The sequence below is a fragment of the Perkinsus marinus genome, assembly GCF_000006405.1.
Source record: "Perkinsus marinus ATCC 50983 genomic scaffold scf_1104296964838, whole genome shotgun sequence".
Classification (NCBI taxonomy): domain Eukaryota; phylum Perkinsozoa; order Perkinsida; family Perkinsidae; genus Perkinsus; species Perkinsus marinus.
The window spans coordinates 1-1,236 of NW_003204547.1; the positions used below are offsets into that span (position 1 = coordinate 1).

At 51.9% G+C, this 1,236-nt stretch overlaps 1 protein-coding gene across 1 annotated transcript; it reads right to left on the bottom strand.

Moving 5' to 3' along the window:
- Positions 1–221: 221 nt before the first annotated feature.
- Positions 222–986, bottom strand: Pmar_PMAR001912 (hypothetical protein; the record flags this gene model as incomplete). The annotated part of the gene is made up of 1 exon (XM_002769848.1): positions 222–986. A coding segment is annotated over one exon (765 nt), but the record flags the coding sequence as incomplete, so codon positions are not given.
- Between the last annotated feature and the right edge of the window lie 250 nt (positions 987–1,236).

Here is a 1,236-nt window from a genome sequence, read left to right on the forward strand (position 1 = left end):
TTTTTTTTTTTTTTTTTTTTGCAAATCTACATTATAAAAGAAAAAAAAAATTACTCCACAGCCAACAGTTTGCGAGAGTACAAGATGCGAAGTAGCAGATGGGCCGAATGCGTGGCAGCAGCCCTCTGCATCTTAGATACAATACTACAGTCGAGACCAGCTTCTCTCACTCCTCTTACTAACTGCTTCGTGATGGCTCCGGTTACCCCAATGACCACTACCAAGAGCTGTATGGTGCAGTCGGGATGGAGTTGCTGCAGTTCCCGAAGCAATGGTTGGTAGCGGAGTTTCTTCTCTCGCTCCTTCTGGACGACGTTGCTGTCAGACGTTACGCCTATCTCGCAGACGACTATCCGTTTGCCGTTGCGGATTAGCAGGTCAGGCCTTGAATGCTCAACTCTCCTCGGCGTGGGGATGTTCTGGTCCCATAACACTCTCTTCTCCCCATGCGTCATCGATGGCGGCCTCGTCCACGTCCAGTACTCCTCCTGCATCTTGAATCCGAGGAGCTCTAAGGCATTGCTGTAGATGACCTTGGCCACAGCATTATGTCGGTGCAGGTACTCAGCATGTTGAAGGGCTACACAAGATGTCAGGAGATGGGTTATGGACTCATCAGTCCTTCCACAGACGCGGCAGTTCGGGTCTCGTTGGCGCTTCGGGAACGATCTAGTAGGTATGCAGTTTGCCCTGACGTTCATGATGACGTTTTCCACATGAACACTCACGACCGTCTTCGAGTCGTCAATCCACCCAAAGGTTGCCTTAGTGTCGATACCGTCTGGCGCCGCCAGGGATAATTCACGCCACCACCGTCCTGCTTGGGGTTGGCCTTCAAGAACATTCCTCCATCTAGCGCTGCATGCTCCACGCAACGCTTCCGTAGTTATGGGCAGTGCTTGGTCAAGGTTAAGAGATGCGACCAATTGCGTAGCCATAGCATCAAGCTTCTTAATAGGCGATGTGGTTGGGAGTACTTGCAGCATGTCCGCAAATCGTTGGCGTCGATACTCAGCTCCTGTGATCACTGATCGGGCCCAAACGTCTTCTATACTTCTCACCCCTCGTCCACCGTCTTCCCTCCGTATATGGAAGAGGGCAGTGGATGATGAATGCGACAGAGCCCCCGCCCTCCGGAATGTATTACGGACTGCCACATCTAGGTCAACAGCCTGCGTTCGAGAGATGACACCAGCACCACACGCATACTGCGCAACTGGGATTGCCCACTCATTC